The sequence below is a fragment of the Lemur catta genome, chromosome 21 (assembly GCF_020740605.2).
Source record: "Lemur catta isolate mLemCat1 chromosome 21, mLemCat1.pri, whole genome shotgun sequence".
Taxonomy (NCBI): Eukaryota; Metazoa; Chordata; class Mammalia; order Primates; family Lemuridae; genus Lemur; species Lemur catta.
The window spans coordinates 31492652-31510350 of record NC_059148.1 but is presented as its reverse complement, the minus strand read 5'-3'; the positions used below and the strand labels follow the sequence as shown (position 1 = coordinate 31510350).

Below are 17699 nucleotides of genomic sequence, written 5' to 3'. Positions count from 1 at the left end.
GAGCTGCGAGAGGCGAACTTGCCGTAGTGAGTTTGGGAAGAGCAAAGCTTACTAACACCGCCACGTGAAGCATAAGAAACACGATTATTATTATATCTGTGGGAGAAATCGTTGCTATAATTAGGAATCTTACCTGTCGGTAGATAGTGAGGGGCCTCGGCTCTCCTAGGGACAAGAGCCTGCACCCTGCCTCGGTGCTGCTCGAGCAACTGCCACACCTGGGGAAGGGGGACAAGGGCAGGTGCTGCCCCAGCAACTGCCACACCTGGGGAAGGGGGACAAGGGCAGGTGCTGCCCCAGCAACTGCCACACCTGGGGAAGGAGGATCCACCCTGCCAGCCTGCACAGGAGCGCAGGGAATCCCTGGCCCGAGGGCCACACAGCCCAGGCTCCGTGGGGCCTGGAAAACGACTCTGTCGTGTCATTAACTGTCCGTGAAAGCGGTTCCGTGGTGACGTTTGAACCGTCGTCAGGAGGGCCCAACCCAGACAGTATAAAAGCCCAGACCCAACCCGGGCCTCTTGCTGCCTGTTCGTCCCCCGCGGCGAGTGCGTCTGGCTCCGGCTCTGCACGCCCGCCCTGCTCTTGTCCGCGTGGCAGGTCCCTCTGCGGCCACGGGCACACGGGGACCCGAGAACAGACTGCCAGCCCCACCTTACCCCGCAGAACTCAGCTGTTCTAAATGGCTTCACAGCTGAATTCTTCTAAATTTAAAGAAAATGTAACGGGGCTCTCCCACAGACTCTTCCAGAGTGTTAGGGGGCCACGCAGCCTGACGCTGAGCCTTGACACGGGCACTGTGAGAAAGGAGAGCCGCCCACGAAGCAGATGCGAAATCACAAAGCGAGATTTTCATCCACGGAGTCTAGCGGTGCGGGAACGTGAGAACGCGCCGTGACCAAGAATGCAAGGTCGTGTTAACGTGAGGAAACCAAACAAGTACTCGCCTCTTTAAGGGAATAAATATAAACTCTGTGATCATCTCAATAGATGCAGAAAAAGTATCCGATACAATTCAACACACCTATAATGGGTACTCTCTGCAACTTAGGCACAGAAGTAGCTCCCTTTATGGTGCATAAAAGGCATCTTTGAACAGAGCGAGTCGGTGAACACTTGCTAGCTGGGAAGTGCCGGCCGCTCTGCCCGGCCCGGGGACCGAGGCCGCTCTGCCGTCTGTTCGGACCAGGCTTTCCACTGGGGGCTCAGCTAGTTCCGTTCGGCAGCGGGAACAGACAAACGGCAGTGGGATTGAAAAGGAAGGAACAAAACTAGCTTTCTCTCCGGACGAATGTCCTTAGCTATGAAGGTTGAGGAGGTAACGTGGCAGAGTAACTGGATACCGTGTCAGCGGACGGGCGAAGCTGGAAAATACCAAGTGCCTAAGAATTAACCTAAAGAGACGTGAAAGATTCTGCACGCAGGCGTCCACGCGCTTCGAAACGCGACTGAGAGAAACTGTGTTAGAGCCGGTTCCCCTCGGCCCCGGGAACAGAAAGACAGAGTCACTGAGGCTGCAAAGGCAAAGGAGTTTTATTTTATTGACTAGCTCGAGCTAGGGTCCAGGTCCCAGAGCACCAACGCAGTGGTCTCTTTACGAACCAGGACCCTGCCCTGGGGTAAAAACAAAGCTTTTATACTTTTTTTTGCTGGAGTCTGTTGCTAGTTATTTCCGATAAGAGACTCTTTCCCAAGAGATTCCCTCCCAGGAGATTCTCTCCCCAAGGACACTCGCCCTGCACAGCCGGCCCCCTATCAGGAAGCCACCTGCGGTGCGGGTTTTTTCTTTTTTTTAACTGCATTTGAGCATGGTTTTAGCTCCTTATCGTAATCAAGCAATAAGCAAGCAAGCTTTGTGTACAGACGCGGAATTTGGCTGTTAGCTAAGAGCAAAAAAACAAGTCACCATCAAACAAACTAAAATGTTGTTTTAGTCCTACTCTACAACTGCCGGGCCTGAATAGGTACTCTGCAAAGGGGGATGTTCAAATGCTCCAGAAAACCATAAAAAGAGGCTCCATTTTTTAGTCGACAGGAAATAGAAAGTAAAACTGCAGTCGGCGCCGCCAGGCGCCACCAAAGGCTGCCAGGGAGAGGCGGCCGGCGCGGGGGCTCACGGGACGCTGCACACGCGGACCTCACACGTGCCGCTGGCGGAGCAGCCGTCTGCACGCTTGTCATGCCAGCCGCGCCCCCTGCGGCGAGCGGGCGCACGTGTGTTCGGGCGGCAGCCCCGCTGCACACGCGCGCCCGACAGGTGCTCACCGAGCACGCTCCCGGCAGCGCCATCCCGGGAGGCCCAGCTGGAAACAGACGTCGTCGACAGCGGGATGGGTACACTGATGTGGGCAAATAAACGCGTGCGGTGGGCGCTGCGCAGCGGCGAGACTGCTGGACTCCAACGGCAAACAGCACGGCTAAGTCTGGCAAACGTGTTGCCGCGGGAAGGCGCACGGACGTGCAGGGCAAGCAGAGCCCGTTCCAGTGGCGGCTGGGTGACACGCTCCCCTTGGAGACGCAGGCCAGCGCAGTCACCTGCGGGGTTGGTGGTGACGCGCAGGGGCAGGGACACCAGGCCTTCTGGGGACCTGGCCGTGCCCTGACTCAGGGTCCCGGTGCTGCTTACGGCGCTGTGCTGGCTTTGGCGAATTCCATCACGCTGCCCACGGCTGACTTGTGTTCTTTCCTGCATTTCTGTAACTACAATTAAAATGGGTTTTATTTATTCCCTTAAAACTGTAAACTGAAGAATGGAAGAGCACAGACACATTCCAAACCCAGCCCCTCAGACACCTTCCCCTGCAGCTGGGGGCGATGTCCCAGCAGGAGAGCCCCATGCAGGGGCTCCGTGTGCAGCCTCCCTGGTACAGCCTCTGTGTGCATCCTCCACGTGCAGCCTCCGTGTGCAGCCTCCATGTGCAGTCTGTATGTGCAGCTGACTTCGAACTGCGTGCTGATGTCACAGAGCGTGGGACTGGGCAGCGCCGCTGTGTGGGACCATCGTGGGCAGTCCGGCAGCCACACAGACTCAGCAGGAGGGCGCGGGTACCTGCAGCATCCGATACAATAACCGGGAAGTGACGACTTGTGACTATGACCCTTGCTTTAATACAATTTACTTAATTGTAAGTTTATATAATATAATTTTAATAATGGTGGTGTTTAACAACTGACTCAGGAATTTCCTGAAAATCTAACAGGTGTCTCCGTGAGCTGTACGAGCCGACTCCGGCGCACCCCTACCGAGGCCCCTTGGGCGATGGGCGTCCCTGCCCTGTCCTGCACTGGCAGATGACGTCAGGGATCGGTGGCCTCCTGGTCCCCCTCCCAGCTTCTGCACCTCACGCACGCTGGAGCTCAGCTGCTGCTCTGGGAAGTGCAGGGCCCCAGGGTGCTGCGGGCCCGTGTGTGCGGTTGGGCTGGGGGTGCAGACAGAGAGGGAATCCGTGGGTCACACCATGAAGGCGGTGCTGTTTCTTACACACTGAGGTCGAGGCTGCAATGGCGGGACGGAGCCTCGTGCAAGCTAGAAAAAAGCACCGCCGAGGCTGACACCCAGCACCTGTGACTGCACCACGACTCCTCCTGGACCCTCTCCTGCCCCCTTCCAGGCACCCCGAGCAGTGTGCAACCTGCACTCCCATCCGGGGCAGCCCAGACTCAGCCCTTGTGAAATGGGCTTGAGGCACCTTTAAAGGGTCTCCCCCCCCACTGCCCCCCGCCCGGCACTTCCCTAATAGTAACTCATCCTAGAAAAGTAATCAGAGGTGTGTGCGAAGATTTCTATCATAACAACATAGTTTATAGTGGCGGAAAACATTGGAGACAATCTAAATGTTTAAAATGGGGGATGCATTACATGAATTATTGTACATCACTCTCACCGCAGACCGAGCTGGCATTAAAAACGACGCCATAATGTGCACAAGGACGTCTGAACAGAGATATTCATTACGGCGCTGTTTGTAACGAAAGCCTAAGATAAATGTCCGCTGATAGAGAACCACTTAAATAAACGATGGGGCATCTACACAGCGGCTCACTCTGAGGCCGTTAAAAATAACAGGGGAGGCCGGGCGTGGTGGCTCACGCCTGTAATCCTAGCCCTCTGGGAGGCTGAGGCGGGTGGATCGCTCCAGGTCAGGAGTTCGAGACCAGCCTGAGCGAGACCCCGTCTCTACTAAAAATAGAAATAAATTATCTGGCCAACTAAAAATATATATAGAAAAAATTAGCCGGGCATGGTGGCGTATGCCTGTAGTCCCAGCTACTCGGGAGGCTGAGGCAGTAGGATCGCTTGAGCCCAGGAGTTTGAGGTTGCTGTGAGCTAGGCTGACGCCACGGCACTCACTCTAGCCCGGGCAACAAAGTGACACTCTGTCTCAAAAAAAAAAAAACAAACAAAAAAAAAACAGGGGAGCGGTGAAGGTACCACGTTGGAAGAAATGTGTGATATGAAAAATGTACACAAGTATGCTACCATTTCTGTGTGAGTGTATATGTGCTTGTATGCATGTGTGTATTTGTGTGTACGTGTGCATGTGTGTTCACATGTGTATGTGTCTATGTGCTCGTGTGCATGTATTTGTGTATATTTTCACACATGAATGTATGCATGTGCGTGTATGAATGCATGTATGTTTGCATGTGTTTTCAAGCATGTATGTTTGTATCCACGTGTGCATTTGTGTATGTGTATATGCATGTGTGTTCACATGTGTCTATGGGCTCGTGCGCTTGTGTATATGTGTATGTTTATGTGTGTGTTTTCACACATGTATGTGTGCTTGCGTGCATGTTTGTGTGTATGTATGTATGTTTTCACGTGTGTATGTGTCTGTACTTGTTCATGTACAGATTCTCTCTGGAAAGACTTAAAAACGGCCGTGGCTGCGTTTAGAGAGGCTGAGGGAGATTCTGTGGTCAAAGTAACAGGGAAGAAACCTTTTCCTCCCCATGGGATCCTGTTTTACACTCTGCATTTTAAACCGTGGATATGTCTTATTTGGGGGCATAACAGCAAAAAAGGCGACAAGGTCCGTGGGCGGCACACACCGGCGAGAAGGCGACCCGCCCCGCCGGCCCAGCCCTGCCGTGCCAACGCCCAGCCTTGTGGGGAAGCAGGTTTGCGGCCACAGCGCTCCAGCCCGACCCTGCGGCCTCAGCACGCAGCGTGCTCTGTGTCTTTAAAGAAACTCTTCATAGTTTGGAATAGTTTTGGGTTCACCAAAAAGTCGGGCCGATCGTTTGAGTTCTCACACACCCCAACACGCGGGGCCGGCTTCTCTGTCGTCAGCGTCGCACGGGCGGCACGTCCCAGGCAGGAGTGTCCACCCGCTTCAGCTCTACCTGGAGACAGACTTAACATGTTCTGACACGCAACAGGCTTTTTCTTCAACTCTTCCCAGACTTTGGCATTGGTATTTCTCGTCCACAGGTCAGAGGACCGGGTTCCGGAGCAGAGATGCGAAAGTGGAGAGATGCCAGCCGACCCATCAGGGCGGGAGAGCAGCACCGGGGGCCCAAGGAGGGGACGGAGCTGGTGGGGACACAGAGCCGCCCCCCAGGCCTCCAACCTGCTCATGTCCAGGGAACCTCCGCCACGGTCCCGCCTCGCTCTGGCCGGGCGGACTCTGCCGGGAGGGAGAAAGCACAGCCCGCGACGGCACTTCCAAGTTGTTGGCTCACGTCATGAATCGAGCTGTTTTAGCTGGTTTCAGGCATGGCTACGTTCTGGTCTCTGAAGACATCACCAGGAAGTTTCTCTCTCTCTCTCTCTCACTCTCACTCTCACTCTCAGGCACTTAGCTCTGCCCTCCTCTGTGCTGGCTTCAATCTCAGGCCCCACAGGTGTCCCCTGGCAGCTCCAGGGTCCCCTCATCAATGCTGCAGCACCTCCCACCTCACATACTTTAAAAAAAGAGCTCACGCCTTCCCCAACAGCTTCTGCAATAGTCCTGATACTGCTCTGATCGGCCCAGCTGAGGTCACACGCCCATATGCCAAATAATGCTGTGACTCGGGATGTTGTGTGTTTGTTACGGGGACTCCAGTCACATGATTCACACGTAGACAAAGGCAAGGGCTCCACCCAGACCCCAGGACTGAATTCGGGGAGGGCCGACCCCACATGGGAAGCCGAGAGCGTCACTGGGGCAGGAGGAAGGGGACGCTGGGGAGGAGCCACCAGTGCCACTGCGGCGAGTGTCCCTGCAGCGGAGCCGGCGTCCTCTGTGCCCAGGAGCTGCTGTGTCCATCGACTCCCCGAAAAGCCTTTCTGGGCTTGTCAGATCCTAGAGAAGCCCCGGAGCGCGTCAGCTGCACGTTGAACAACATCCTTCATGTTCACGCAGCGGAAAAAAGGTTGAAAGCCTGGTCTGTTTCACACCTGAGTGAAAAATCAAGTCTTTTCGTCCCTGAGGACTTGGGCTGTGGAGTGAGGGCCCGGGGAGCCGGACTGGATTCTTGATGAAGCTGCGTCTCTTCTGTCACTCGGGACCCAGTCCCCGGGGCTGAGACGTGGCAGGCCCTTATTTTTCTTGCCGTGTGTTTGCTGCAATTTATTGCCCCGGGATTGATGCCGAAGCAGTTTTCCTCCCTGTGGTTTAGAGCGTGCAGGGAGACCGGCACGGGAAGGCATTTGCCAGACACCCTCCAGGGCGGCCTTGCTCCCGGCGTTGCTGCCTGTGACACCCGGGCCTGGCAGAAAAGCCCCGCGGGCTGGGACGTGGGGCAAGGTGGCCTCACGCGCACCCCGTGCTGGAGGGCTCGGGGGACGCCAGCAGGACCCGTCTCTGGGGCAGCAGGAGGCCGAGAGCTCCGGCCGAGCCGGGATTCCACGCGCGGCCCTGAGACCAGACGCACTGCCCCCGCCTGTGCGACGCACACGGTTGCGTGTGAGAGTGAGCGAAAATCCCGTGGACATGGCGTGGACATGTCACAGCTGGACATGCGATGGGTGATGCAGTTACGGTCGTTGCTGTTCATGTTGCTGAGGACGTGTTTGCTGTTTATTTTGACTCCTGCCGGCTCGTGTGTGAGTGTGTGCGTGTGAGAATGTGTGTGTGTGTGAGAATGTGCGTGTGAGTGTGGGCGTGTGTGAGCATGTGCGTGTGAGTGTGTGCGTGTGTGAATGTGCGTGTGTGTGAGTGTGCGTGTGTGTGTGTGTATGAGTGAATGTGCATGTGTGGGCGTGTGAGTGTGTGCGTGTGGACGCGTGAGAATGCAGCTCACCCAGCTGTGTAATGAGCCCCCTGTCGGTCCCCCTGGGATGCCGGGGTGGCTCTGGCTTCCTGTCTGCCCGGCCACTCGTGGGGCCCCTTCCTGCCCCCCAAGTCCTCCTGGAGCTGTGCACCTCGGGAGAGAGGGGCTGGTCCCACCGGGACAGGGAACTGGGCCCTGCAGAGCCGCGAGCTGACCTAGGCGCCCACGTGTCCACGTCGCTCGTGGCCAGAAGTGGTTTCGTCGTCCCCGGGAGGCAGACTGTGGGGCTCCAGCTCTGCCTCCGTGATTTCATTCATGCACTCACTGCGACCTCTGACCTCCCGCTCCGCAAGCAGGACAAAGACGCTCCGACGGGAGCGAGCACAGGGCGCTGCAGGCCTCGGACGGACACACGGACAGACGGGTGGATGCACAGACACACGGACAGACAGCAGGACAGGCAGGAGGACAGATGCCGGCTGCACTTCCCACCAGCCGCGAGGCCCTGAGCAGGTGAGTCGCCTGCCCGGAGCCGCCTTGCTCACTGTGGGCCGCAGCCCACGTCCCCTACCTGCTGCCGCCTCTCGGAGGGCTCCACGTGCCCCGCGGGTCCTTCAGAGCATTCTCAGAGCCCCTCCCCCGTGTCACCCTGGGAGGGGCTTCCAGGCCCCCAGCAGGGAGGATCCTGCGACCTCTGGGCAGAGACCAGCTCAGCTGCAAACCCTCCCGCCTCAGCCCGTCTCCCGGGGGAGGCTTTGCAACGGAAGCTCTCTGGGAAGATGGCTTCGTTGAGACTCTTTCCCCGTCTGGGTTTGCACTTTCACGAAACCTCGACCTGAACTAAATTTAATCCAGAAATCGTCCCTGGCTTCGGGGAGAGCAGAGAGGAGATTTAGGTGAGAAAACTAATTTCACAGAACCGTAGGGAGGAAACCTGTCCTCGCCTTCTTATGCTCGGTGACTGGGCTAAACTGACAGAAGGGAGATTCTCAGGGAAACGCATCCGCGTTCTTCAAGTTTTAACTTGACTCGTGCAGGGGGCGTCTCGGAAATAAGCAAACCCCCGACGGCGCAGAGAGATTTGAGCGCTTAGGGGCCACAAAGACGCGTCTCCCCCGACTCCACTCAGAGCGTGTCACCGGCAGGACCCCTGCGTCAGGCATGTCCAGGCCGCTTCTCGGTGGACGCGAGGCAGGTGGAAACGCCGCAGCAGCTCTCAGTTCTGCCACCGCATCCCACACCTGTCCCTGCCGGGAGGGGACACGGTTCCCTCCAGGAGGGGCAGGTTTCAGCACCCTGGACAGGGTCGCGCTGCTGAGAGCTGGGGCTGCTGGGGAAGGGTCCGCGGGGAGACGGGGCGGAGTGGGGGCAGCAGGGGGGCGGGAGGAACCCGACAGAGCGGCGGGAGGGCAGGGAGGTGCGGGGGGCAGGCTGAGAGGCCCCCACCTGGGGAAGCCCCTGCTGTCACAGGACGTGGGACGGCTCCTCCTGGCCCGGGCTGAGATCAGGGGTCCACCCGCCTGGGCAGAGTTCCTCCATGGCCCACCCCCTCGCCCGGGGGCCACCTCTCAGACGCGCCCCACAGGGCCCAGGACGCCGGGCGTCCCCGTGGCCTGTCTGCCCTGACGGCGGTCAGACGCTGCGTTAGAGCAAGAGGAGGAGAAGGAGACAACGGCAGCTCCCCAATCACAGGGCAGAGAAGGATCCTGGAGAAACAAACCAAAACCTGCCTCCTAGGTGGATCCAGACCTGCATCCCCTCAGTCCCCCTTCGTCACAGTGACAACAGCCCTCGCTGCCCTGGGCCCTGCGCACGTGTCTGCAGCATCGCTGGGCTGGTGTCGTCTCCTCTGTGCCCCCGCGCACACACGCATTGACCTGCCGTTCACACTCCATGATGATCCCGCCGAGGGCTCCTTAATGAGACAGCCAGGGGGGGTCCAGGCACAGCACACACTTCTTTTGTTTGCACTGCTTTAGAAAACAAAAGCACCGAAAATCCCCTGTAGCTAATTAACCTGCCAGGATGTGCACAACGGAGACAGGGACTCTCCGCACAGCCGCCCCGCCCAGCGGGAGGAGGCCGCGGGCGGTGCATCCCGCTCTCGGACTGCCTGAAGAGACACATCCTTCTGGGGTGGGTGGAGGGCATGGCTCGGCCTCGGGCGCTGCTGGCTCGGACGCCTCCTGTCCTCTTCCCTGCCTCCTGTCCTGGTCCCTGCCTCCTGTCGCTTCAGTCTCTCCCAGAGCCAGCCAATCCGCTTGGCACCAGGAGGGCCCAGGTGGCTCTGCCAGCCCCAGGGAGGCCACATTCCCTGTGATACGACCAAGGGGGGGCGGGAGGCTGCCCTCCTCCCACTCCTCCCCGGCTGTGGGTACAACGGCCACAGGGGGTGGGGACATGCCCCGCAGGGAGGTCTGTCTGCTGTGGCATCGATGACTCATAGGTTAACGTCTCCGTCCCCAGATTCAAGTCACTAAAACAAAACATGGACGTGAGAGCACCCAGTTAGAACAAGAGTGGCCTCGCCTTGCAGTTACCTCAGGCCCCAGCTGGGCTGAGCCTCCGAGTCTTTCTGCGTTATTTCCTCATTTGTCCCTAAGAAATTCCTTCTGGAAAGAAGGATCAGGACCTTTTCTTGATCCATTTGAGGACGGACAACCCGAGGCTCAGTGCCGTGTGTGTGTCCCTCCCGGAGCCCCCTGGAGCGTGGGAGCCACTGCGGCACCGAGACCCAAGCTCCTCCCGGGAGGCCCCGCTCCTGCCCGGCCCTGAGCCACCCCAGCCACGCCGCCTGGTGCCCGGGGCTGCAGGTGATTCCGTCTGGAACCCGCCACACCCACGGGCTTCTCCATCAAGAACAGGGCAGCTCCTGCGCTCTCTGCAATCTCCCAGGAAGTCCTCCAGGCTCTGCCTGTCGACGCATGTAGCATCAGCCTCCCCTGCCCTGCACTCCTGGGCTTTGCCCCTGGACTGTCCTTGGGACCCGTCACCTCTCCTCTGGCTGCTGCTGCCCCAGGCCTTGCAGGCAGCTCCGCACACGGCAGCCCGGGGTCCCCCTGTGGCACATGTCAGACTGTGTCCCCCCAGCTCCAGCCCTGCAGGGGCTCCCACCTGCTCCTCAGACCCCTGCTGCCCAACCCTCCGGGGCAGAGCCTCGGTCCCCACCAATGGCCATGGACACCCGGCCCCCAGCCCCTGCAGGGGTTGTGCCGTGTCACCAGTGCCGGCCCGTGGACTATGAGCTGCAGGGACAGAAGAGGGACAGGGCTCCCCGTCCTCCCTCCCAGGGGCCAGGTTCTGTCTCTGCAGGGCACGTTCCGCACGCTCAGTGGCTTCACACAGCCCCAGCCTCAGTCTCGGGGTCCCTGTGGTGAGGGCCTGGGCAGAGCACTTGCTCCCACAGCAAACCTCAGCGGGACGGGGCAGTGAGGGGCCCAGGCCCGGAGTCCTGCTGCTGTGCTCACAGCCTACCCCGCTGGCCCAAGGTCCTCGGCATCCAGGTTTTCAGCGTGTGATTTAGAGGATCGATGAGCGCGTCCCGGGTTTCCTGGTTAATTGGCTGTGTGGGAGTGACTGATATCCCGGAAGTGGGGATAATTGAAGTCATCGGCTTGGAGCCTGCGGGGGCTGGTGGGGACGTTCTCTGGGATGAGGGAGGACAGCAGGGTCGGGAGGAGGGGACTGGGGCAGGGATGGGGGGGACCTCAGTGTGCACCTGCTGGGTGTGAGCCGTAACCCCTGGAAACTGCTGCTGTCTTCTCTGCCACTCCAGAGGACGCATGAACGGGCTCAGCGGGATTCATCTGCAATTCCTCCCACGCCCTGCGCCTGCCCACAGCCGCTCCTCTGACTGCCAAGTGCTGCTCCACCGCAGGACATGCCGGGTTTGCTGTCCCTTCCCTGGTTGAGGGACACTGGCATTGTTTCCCATGTCTGCAGTTACAAAGCTGCTGTGAACATTTACGTACATTTTTTTGTGTAGACAGTTTTCATTCCACTTGAGCAGTGCCTGGCAGTGGGACTGCTGAGTCACACGGAGTCTGTGTGTGACTGGACGAGAAACTGCCAAACCATGTCCAACGTGGGCACACCCGCTGCGCCCCAGAGTTCCTGGGGCTGCACGTCCTCAGCAGCAATTAAGGTCTTAAAAAAGAATCAACAAAGTACAAACAATCTTTTGCATAATTCTTTGAGTACATTCGGGAGTCTACCCGTAGGACAAATTACTAGAAGTGGATTTGTGCAGTAAAGGATTTTAAAGATGAAGAAATGTGAAATTATTTGCACAATAAAATTGCTGAAAGCTGACATAAAATCAGAAATTTTGAGTCCCTAGTTTGACCCATATTTCAACAAATACTCAAAATATGGGAAGCAAATGCTACTTTGAGGGGTTATTGAACATTTAGTAATTGGTCTCTTCATTACAGGGTAAGTAGAAGGAGGGACAGGTGAATGGCTGGCAGGTAGGCTGGATAGATATGTGGATGGATGGATGTGTAGACAGGTGAGTAGTTGAGTGGATGAAGGTATGTATGTGTGGGTGGATGGAAGGACGGGGAGATAGGTGTGTGGACAGGTGGATGGGTGTATGGGTGAGTGGGTGGGTGGACGGATGAGTAGATACATGGATGGCGAGTACATAGATGGATGGTGAGTGGGTGGCTGGGTGGAGGGCCCATTCAGTCATCTGTTCTACTGTCCTTCCTTCAATATGACCACTCTTCCATCCACCAGCCATAGACCTACTCACCCACCCTTCACTGAATATGCATCTGTCTAGTAGTCATCCATCGATCCCTCCATCCATGTATCCAACCATCCATCCGTCTGCCCATCCATCCATGTGTCCATTCACCACCTCCCATCAACCCTTCCTTCCATCCAGCCACCCACCCACTCACTAATCCAGCCACCCACCAATCCATCTGTCCATCCGTCTCACTCATTCATCTGAACACACACCCAGCCTCCCTCCACTCTTTCTTTCTTTCATCCACCCGTCCCATCACCATCCACTTACCCACTCTTCCATTTTCACACCCATCCCCCATCGTAGCCAACCATCCCCATTTTAACCAATTATACCAATTATCTTCCAATTACCCACTCATCCGTTTAACAGCCACCCCCATTTTAACCAATTATCCTGTTGTCTGCCCATTTGTTCCTCTGCTCGTTAATGACCCTCTGGTGCATCCCTCCTTCCATCCACCCACCTGACAGCACCAGCTCCACCCACCGGCTGTCCCTGGAGACTCCATCAGACACCCAGGATGATGACAGGCCAGCACTGAGGGGGCTGGGTGAGCACAGTGGGGTTGGGAGAATCTGTGTCTGTATCTGCCCGGTTTCTACCGTGAAGTTTCCGCTGGAGGAGCCCAGAGGAGGAAGTGAGATTTATACCTCCTGCTTCAGAACCTATTGTCCTTCTGGGTTAAAAGAATCAATGTGTTCATTTAATCAGATGGCACTGTGTTTAACTGTCACATTATCACACCAGAACCACTGTTCCTACTTGGACACAACCTCTGCTCACCAAGGGAGGCAATTAGCCATCCAAGCGACTCTAAGTGTGACGTGCAGAACCAGAGGGGACAAGCGGAGCGGTTCATTTCACACAGAGCTGTTAGAATCCCGTGCTGTCCGACTTCAGGGTTTGCACCACTAGCAAGGAGCTTTGCGTACGGTGGACATGGCCCCGTCCCGTCTCTGGGGCCTTTGGTCTGTCCTGGCTCGTTCTGCCTTTCCCTCCCTGTCCCTCTCTGTCTCTCTCCCTCCCTGTCCTTCTCTCTCATCTCTCTGTCCCTTTCTCTCTGTCTCTCTCTGTCTCTGTCTCTGTCTCTCTGTCTCTCTCCCTCTGCTCCCCTGTCCGGCTCCACTCCTGGGCCGGCCCACTGAGCCCTGTCCTGGGCAGCAAGGTGCAGCGGGTGACCCTCCCGTCCTGCCCTGGGAGCTGGTGGTCTCCATCAAGATGGAGGAGGTGGGGGAGGGGAGGCTGCAGCCCAGGGAGGGAGGGGGAGGGGAAGAGATGGGGCAGGGAAGGGAGGTCACAGGGCAGGACTGTGGGTGGCTGTGACAGGGTTGAGCCCCAGGTAAGGAGGGGTACGGACTCTCCAGTACAGCACTGGGGAGCCATGGAAGGTTGTAGGGGAAAGTCGTTCTGCCCCCAGGGGGGCCTCTCGGTCCTGCTGAGGCCTCAGCCTAGTCCCCCTCACAGCTGGGCCCTCCGTCCCCTCCCACCCTGAGAACTGTGACCTTTGCCTTTGGTGAGGTCACAGCTGCAGGGGGCCGGATGCCTGGTGCTGCAAACAGCTTCACCCATGTGCGACTGAGGCGGGAGCTGGAAATGACCCGCAGCGACCCCGGCCCAGCCACACAGTGCTGGCTGCGACCAGGCCCCGGCCCCTTCCTGCTCACGTGGGAGGAAACCCCGAGCTGGGGGCTCCCGGACAAGGCCGCCTTGTGTGGCTCTGAGGGCTTTTCATCTTTGCCCTCCCCCTCCCAGCGGCCCAGCTGCAGCCCCCTCCTCACCACTGACCCCGGGGGGTCACCTCGGATGGTGGGGGGGACGCAGGCAGTGGGGGGGAGGAAGGGCTGGGGCTGGGCCAGGCCACAGGGTCCCCCGGCCACCCGCCGGCCCCTCCACTGGCAGCCTCCCCTTCCGGAACCCAGTGTCCCTGAGCGCCCTGTGGGAGCTGGGCCAGGGCGTGGCTGAGCCAGGAGCTGCCTGGGCAGCAGAGCCAGGGGCCGGGCTGAGGCAGCTGCCTGGCAAGTGGAGACGCCTGCCGTGTGCACAGCCCTGGCCCATGCACCATGTTTGTGAGTTTAGGAAATGTGTGTGTGCAGGTGTGTGTGTGTGTGTGTGTGTGTGTGCCTGTGCACAGCACAGAGTGGTGATTCTCAGCCTCGATGGCAGGGCAGCACCCCCTGGGGTGTGGAGAGCCTGGAAGTTTCTTACGCTGACAGGGGAGGGCAGGTCTATGGGGCCCTGGGGAAACGGGCTGGCAGTGTTGCCTGGAGCTGAAGGCACACGGCCCCCAACCCGGCAGCTCCACTGCTAGGCAGGCCCCCCGCACACGCGTGTGTTCCCCACGGGGCCTGCACTGGTGCTCATGGAAGCACCATTGACCAGAGCCCAATGGACCTGCCAGAGTGTGCATGGAGTGACCGCTGCCCCCAGACCCCAGGACAGCTCCAGTGGCCAGGCACGGACACAGGGGTGGGAGGACGACAGTCTATCCAGCCAGGATGCAGGCGCCAGCCCGCCAGGACCTCAGACTCCATGGGGGGCTGCAACGCTGCCCAGCACCCCACCCGGGTCTGCCCGAGTCCTCCCCCAGCAGCGGGAGAGCGAGGGTCCCGGGAGGGGAGCTCCACGGCTCAGACGCACGACAGCCGCCCCCACGAGCTGGGCTTGTCAGAGCGTTGCTGAGTGTGGCAGGTGTGCAGAAACGCAGGGCGGGTCGCACCGTGGTGGTGGTGGGGTTATAGCACCGTGTGTGCGTGCGTGTGTGTGTGCGTGTGTGTGTGCGTGTGTGTGTGTGTGTGTGCGTGTGCGTGTGCGTGTGTGTGCGTGCGTGTGTGCGTGTCTGTGCGTGTGCGTGTGTGTGTGTGTGCGCGCGTGTGTGTGTGCGTGTGTGTGCGTGCGTGTGTGTGCGTGTGTGTGTGTGTGTGTGTGTGTGTGTGTGTGTGCGTGTGCGTGCACGTGAGCCCCCGGAGGCCCAGGAAGGAGCAGGCAGGGCTGATATCTTTCCAGCACCCTCTGCACTGGGCTTGCTGCCCTCAGCCCAGCCCAGCCCCCCGTGCCGAGAGCCGCCTGCCTCCCCCTGGCCACAGGGCTGGGGCAGGGCGGGGCCTGCACTGAGACCGGTCAGGGCGCGCAGGGCAGGTGAAGAGTCAAACGTCTCACCTGTGTGTGTCCTCGTCCCGCAGACCCACTGCCGACTCCGCCCTGAGGGGCGAGCAGCTGCACCAAATGCCAGCATCGTCCCGCTCGCGGTCTCTCAGAGCCTCCGTCTGGGGACGTTCGCTGTTTCTCAGCCGCTCTTCAAAGCATCCGTGCAGAGAGGAACCCTGGGCGTTCCAGAGCAGAGAACCCTCCCGGGTTGCAAACGGACGCAGAGAGGGAGGAGGGTGGAGACCAGCCCGTGCGCCTGGGGAGGAACGAGCACTTTTCCAGGAGCCCCGAGCCCTGGAGCGGCAGGAAGGGAGATCACCCCTTAGCCTGGCGTGGGCTGTTCTCTGGACGGCGTTTTCCGGCAGAGGCTGACCTGGTGGGCACTCGCCTATCAGAGCCTTGTTAACCACGCAGATTCCTGGGCCCAGCCCCGACTCCCGACCGGGGTGTGCAGTGGAGGGACCAAGGCACTGGCACTGCCACCTCCCGGGTGACTCAGTCACTCTAGGAAGAGCTGATGGTGCAGGCACAGTTGAAGCATTCATTCATTCATTGCATTCATTCATTCAGCAAACATTCCTGATTCTCCGCAGCTGCCGGCGCTGTCCCCGGTGGTGGGGACGAGCCACGCAGCAGCCAGACCCGGGCCGCGCTCGTGGCTGTATTGGGGAGGAGGGGGGGTCCCACAGCAATCAGAAGGGACCCCAAGGCTAGCTGAAGAGAGTAAGTGGAGGGCAAAGGTCAGGACCGAGGTGGTCACCACAAGACGCAGGATGTCTGTGGGTGGCCGTGTCTGAGAATCTAGTGAGTCCAGAAGCTTCCGAGGCGCACCGAGAGCAAAGCCGGACTGCTTTCCACAGCTGGGCCGTGCAAGGCAGGACTCGGAATCGGCGCCAGGGCCTCTCCCCTCCCCAGGGGCTGTGGCCTGTGCCGGCTGCTAGGACACCAGATGCCCCCACGTCCTACAGACTCGCCCCGTTACCAGCCGCGTCTGGAATTTCTCCAGCAGCACAAACGCATGGCAGAGCCCCTGCAGGAAAAGGGGCCGGCCTGGGGGCTCACAGCGCTTGTGCTTGGCTCCCCGAGGCCCTGGGGGTGACCCGACTGCCTGTCCTGGGACACGTGCCCCGGGGCCCTGGGTTTGGGGTGCACAGAGAGGCGTGAGCCCTACCTGAATCCAGAGACTGGGAGCACCAGGGTGGCTCCCACAGGGGAAGTGGGGGCTGACGCGGGACACGGTGCTGGCTGGGAACAGAGGGGACCCGTGGGCCCCAGGGGCTGCTCACCCTCCTCGTCCCCACGGTCTCTGGCCTTGGCTGCTGTTCCTCCATGCGGCCAACACCCAGGGTGTCAGGGTGTCTTCTGGGCCGCCAGGCTCCCAGGGAACTGGCCCGGAGCTTCCATTCCCAGGACCACCCTGGCCCTGAGCTTGCCACGACGCCGAGGCGCAGCCAGAGACAAGCCCTCCTCCTGCCGCCCACCGACTGTCCATGTCACCGTCCCCTGCCGTGACACAGCGGGGCTCAGGGACAGAGTCCAGCCAGGCCCTGTGTCGGGAGGTTTACACAGGAAGCAGGTGCCCGAGGGCGGCAGTGGCAGGACCACTGGGGCTGGAGGGACCTGGGATGGGGCCAGGGCTGCCCACGGCCTGAGGCCACAGAGACGCCATCGCCCCAGCGGGGAAGGCGGGAGGTGCCCTGGCTTCTGCCTCTTCCCACCCCTGCACTGACTGTCTCCCTGGCGCACCGGCCGGGCAGGCTGCAAAGGATCCTGGGAAGTGTGGCTTTTAGGTCCCCGAGACGTAGGGCAGGGCAGGAACGGGGCAGGGCACCTGGGGTGACCGGCTGGCACGCAGCCCACCCTGCCCACATGTGCACATGTGCACACGCCTGCGCACAGCCCCGCAGCGGGGAACGCGGCAGCAGAACCACGTGGGGGAGGAAGAGAAGAAACTGTGTGGAGGGGAAGCTGCCCTGCCAGGGTCTCGACAGCCCTCCCGAAGGCCACCGCCACCGCCAGGCCCCCGTGACCCACCTGTGCCGGCACCGAACCAGCCGCTGAGTGCAAGGGGAGCTCGACACTGTCACACCGAACAGGCCTCGAAGCAGGTGACCCGACACTGCAAGGTGCCCGCTCCGTGCCAATGGACAGTGGAAGGTGAACTAGTGTCTCCTGCAGCTGGTGTTTTCATTGCTCACAAACACTTCCCCGGCCATCGCTTCTGCCCACAAGCCTGTTTAATATTAAACACAGTCACAGATTCTCGGAACTGGCAGGAGCCTCAGAGGACAGCTGATCTCGCTTCCACTGACTCACGACACGCCTAAAAATAGAAGATGAAACAGAAATCCAAAGCAGTGGGGACAGAGGCAGTGCGTGAATGACTGTCAGTGGGTGGGACAAACAGCCTCTTCTCTTCCTCTCGACTCCACAGGGCGCCCCAGGTCACGTCTGACTCAAAACGTACCCAGTGACTCCACCGAGACTCGGCTGTCGGTAATCGGCTGTCGTAAGTGGCACTCCAGAGCGGGAAGGGGACAGAGCGCCACTGGCCACTGGCGACGGTGAGTAGGCATCGTCTCCCAGGGGGAGA

The 17699-nt window shown here is 59.5% G+C and overlaps 1 protein-coding gene across 17 annotated transcripts; it reads right to left on the bottom strand.

The window, feature by feature from the left end:
• Positions 1 to 1870: 1870 nt before the first annotated feature.
• Positions 1871 to 17325, bottom strand: LOC123625772. Of its 17 annotated transcripts, XR_006730645.1 has the most exons (7): positions 17141 to 17325; positions 15119 to 16609; positions 10922 to 11139; positions 10678 to 10833; positions 8953 to 9173; positions 2794 to 3049; positions 1871 to 2700 (listed from the first exon to the last, which is right to left on the bottom strand). XR_006730645.1 is itself a non-coding variant. In XM_045534317.1 (6 exons), the coding sequence occupies exons 2-6, from the start codon at positions 15649 to 15651 to the stop codon at positions 2655 to 2657; spliced, it is 1209 nt and encodes a 402-aa protein (XP_045390273.1). In that variant the 5' UTR covers positions 15652 to 16609; positions 17141 to 17325; the 3' UTR covers positions 1871 to 2654. The 17 variants fall into 17 exon arrangements, 11 of the variants coding, with proteins under 11 accessions (XP_045390273.1, XP_045390274.1, XP_045390275.1 ...); XR_006730648.1 differs by lacking the exons at positions 8953 to 9173; positions 10678 to 10833; positions 10922 to 11139 and adding exons at positions 11175 to 11349; positions 12426 to 12577; XR_006730646.1 differs by adding an exon at positions 12426 to 12577 and having other exon boundaries at positions 8953 to 11139.
• Between the last annotated feature and the right edge of the window lie 374 nt (positions 17326 to 17699).

Bases quoted from the DNA above. Each gene is read 5' to 3' on its own strand.
- LOC123625772 (XM_045534314.1), bottom strand. From the start codon at position 15,651: ATGAATGCTTCAACTGTGCCTGCACCATCAGCTCTTCCTAGAGTGACT. The intron at 11,140-15,118 runs GTGAGACGTTTG...TTGTAACTGCAG, and splicing joins CGGGACGAGGACACACACAG to ACATGGGAAACAATGCCAGT. The intron at 10,834-10,921 runs GTGCACACTGAG...CGTCCCCACCAG, and splicing joins TTACGGCTCACACCCAGCAG to CCCCCGCAGGCTCCAAGCCG.